This window comes from Echinops telfairi, unplaced genomic scaffold (assembly GCF_000313985.2).
Source record: "Echinops telfairi isolate 266 unplaced genomic scaffold, ASM31398v2 ScPeMD7_7425;HRSCAF=8463, whole genome shotgun sequence".
Classification (NCBI taxonomy): domain Eukaryota; kingdom Metazoa; phylum Chordata; class Mammalia; order Afrosoricida; family Tenrecidae; genus Echinops; species Echinops telfairi.
Genome location: NW_022111325.1, coordinates 259,158 through 261,476, shown reverse-complemented (window position 1 = coordinate 261,476; position 2,319 = coordinate 259,158). Strand labels below are relative to the sequence as shown.

General features: G+C 61.0%; 1 protein-coding gene across 1 annotated transcript in view; it reads left to right on the top strand.

The window, feature by feature from the left end:
* Positions 1-875: 875 nt before the first annotated feature.
* The window catches only part of S100A14 (S100 calcium binding protein A14), a 2,158-nt gene continuing 714 nt past the window's right edge, over positions 876-2,319 (top strand). The window contains exons 1-4 of the mRNA XM_004714620.2: positions 876-963; positions 1,282-1,385; positions 1,823-1,969; positions 2,163-2,319. Of these exons, the coding sequence (XP_004714677.1) occupies positions 1,356-1,385; positions 1,823-1,969; positions 2,163-2,300 (315 nt within the window). The 5' untranslated portion in view covers positions 876-963; positions 1,282-1,355 and the 3' untranslated portion in view covers positions 2,301-2,319. The remainder of the gene's footprint in view (positions 964-1,281; positions 1,386-1,822; positions 1,970-2,162) is intronic.

The window sequence follows — 2,319 nt, the reverse complement described above, 5'->3', positions numbered from 1 at the left end:
CTAGCAGGAAACCCAGGGAGGGAGGGGTGTGGGAAGGTATAGTCTGATCTCAGGGTTTAGGAAAGGAGCCTGGGGACTTTGGCTCTGATGCACCCTGACCCCTCTGCCCTTTGTAGCCCCTCTCCTCTGGGGCCTGGGCAGATGACCAGGGCTATTTGGATTGGGGATGAACTGAAGCTGGGATCCCCTGTCCCTAAGATGCCCCCAGGATGAGGGTAGCTTGCTGTGCAGCTGCTGAGCCAGGGAAAGGCATGGGGAGGAGGAGCAAGCAGCCAAACGAGTTTGGAGAGGTAATTAGCTGCCAAGAGCTGCTTGGGCCATCACCATTTGAGGAGACCTGGGAGTGGGAGAGTTAGGACGACAACCAGTCTGGCCCCCTCTACTAGGTTGCCCTTCTCCGGTCCTTTCCTCCTGCCCCTCCTCCTCCCAGGTCTAGGAAAGACTGGGGCTCTGGGACCTGGGCACACTGAGTGTCACTATCCAATTTGGCCTTCTCCTCCCTGGGACCTCTCTCAACCCCACTAGCCCCTCATTCCCTCAGTGCTGCAAACCGTGCCTGGTCAGGCCCTGCCCCTCCTGTCCTGGTTGTTGACGCAGACCCAGGGCCCCTTCTCTGCACCACAGTTCCCTTAGGTCCTGCCACCACCCAGGTTTAACCCAGGGTGTTTCTAAGCCCCTCCCTCTTTCTTCCCAGCCCCTCCTTTCTCCCCACAACTTGACAAGCTGGTCTAGGGCCAGGGGTGTTCCACAGGTTCCCTCTGTGTGGCAGGGGGGGCAGGCTTTCTGCTCTGGCCAAAGGAGGGTGGGGCTCACACAGCTGGCTCCCAGCCCAGGAGGCAGTAATAGTAGGGGTGGCTTGGGGAAAAGGCCCAACCCCACTGGCTTCCCCTCCCTTCCCCCAGGTATAAGAACTGAGCTCAGGTGCGCTGGCCCCTCCTGTCCTGTCTCAGCAGCTGCCAGCAGGTAAGGAAACCCAGGTCTTTTCACCCAAATGGGCTGCCCTTTGCTGGGAGGGCAGGTTTCACCTCCAGACGCGAACCTGGACTGCCAGGGGAAGGGCTGAGGGACCGTGTCCTGCAGGCTGTGTGTGTGTGTGTGTGTTTAGAGAAGGGGGCAAGAACAAGGAGGCTGAGGTGAAGCCTAAGGGATTCCCTCTAATTGGGCTGGGCTGGGCTGGGGGCTGTGACCTTAGCCTGGGTCTGGCCTCTTGGTGAGAATTGGGTGGATCCCAGAGAGGGAGCTGAGGAGGATATGTGGGTCCCTCTGTCCCCTCTTCTCTAGGCGAGGCATGAGCCACCAGCTCCTTTGAGACAAGCTGCAGGACACAGGATTCTCCAGGGAGTGCACCCGGCACCATGGGCCAGTGCGGATCTGCCAACGCTGAGGTACATGCCCATTCATCCCTGTGCTCCTTGCTCCCATATTCCCCTGCCCACTCCGAGCCTCTGTAGTCTCCACTGCTTTGGGCTCTCATCTCGGCCTGCCAGCCTGTAAGGACCTCATCTGTGAGCCCCAGCCCCCTCTCTGGTGCCCACATAGGGTGCTCTCAACAGAGTCCTCCCAGGGAGACTACATGCTGGGGCCTGCCCTCCCTACCTGGAGGCTGGGGCGTGGGGGAGGGAAGGCTTGCCTCACTGTGGCTCTGGGCAGAGGCTGCTGTGTGCCTGGGACACCCATGGGGCAGGGGCAGCTGGATTCTGGGTTTGGGGGTGGGTGGGAGTCTGGGTGCCTTGTTGGCTTTGTGGGCTCCTGAGGATGCAAGGGATTCCTGGGCGGGGGGGAAGGGAGAGCCTCCTTGACACAACCGACTCCCCTGCTTCAGGATGCTCAGGAATTCAGTGACGTGGAGCGTGCCATTGAGACCCTCATCAAAAACTTCCACCAGTACTCCGTGGAGGGCGGGAAGGAGACGCTGACTTCCTCGGAGCTGCAGGACCTGGTCACCCAGCAGCTGCCCCACCTCATGCCGGTATGGTTGGGAGGGACTGCACCCCGCCCCAGCCCTTTCCCCAGGACCCCACCCAGACCACGGGCCCCTGGCACCAGCCATCCCCAGCCTTCCCCTGCCATGGCCAGGTTCTGCTCCTGCCCCGGGGCAGGGTGGGGTGGCACTGTCTGAAGATGCTGCCTCTCTGGGCTTAGGGTGTCCTCTGTCCCCTCAGAACAACTGTGGGCTGGAAGAGAAGATCGCCAGCTTGGGCGGCTGCACTGACTCCAAACTGGAGTTTGGAAGTTTCTGGGAGCTGATTGGAGAAGCTGCCAAGAGTGTGAAGCTGGAGAGCCCGTGCAGGGGGAGCTGAGACGCTTCTGCTTCTGGAG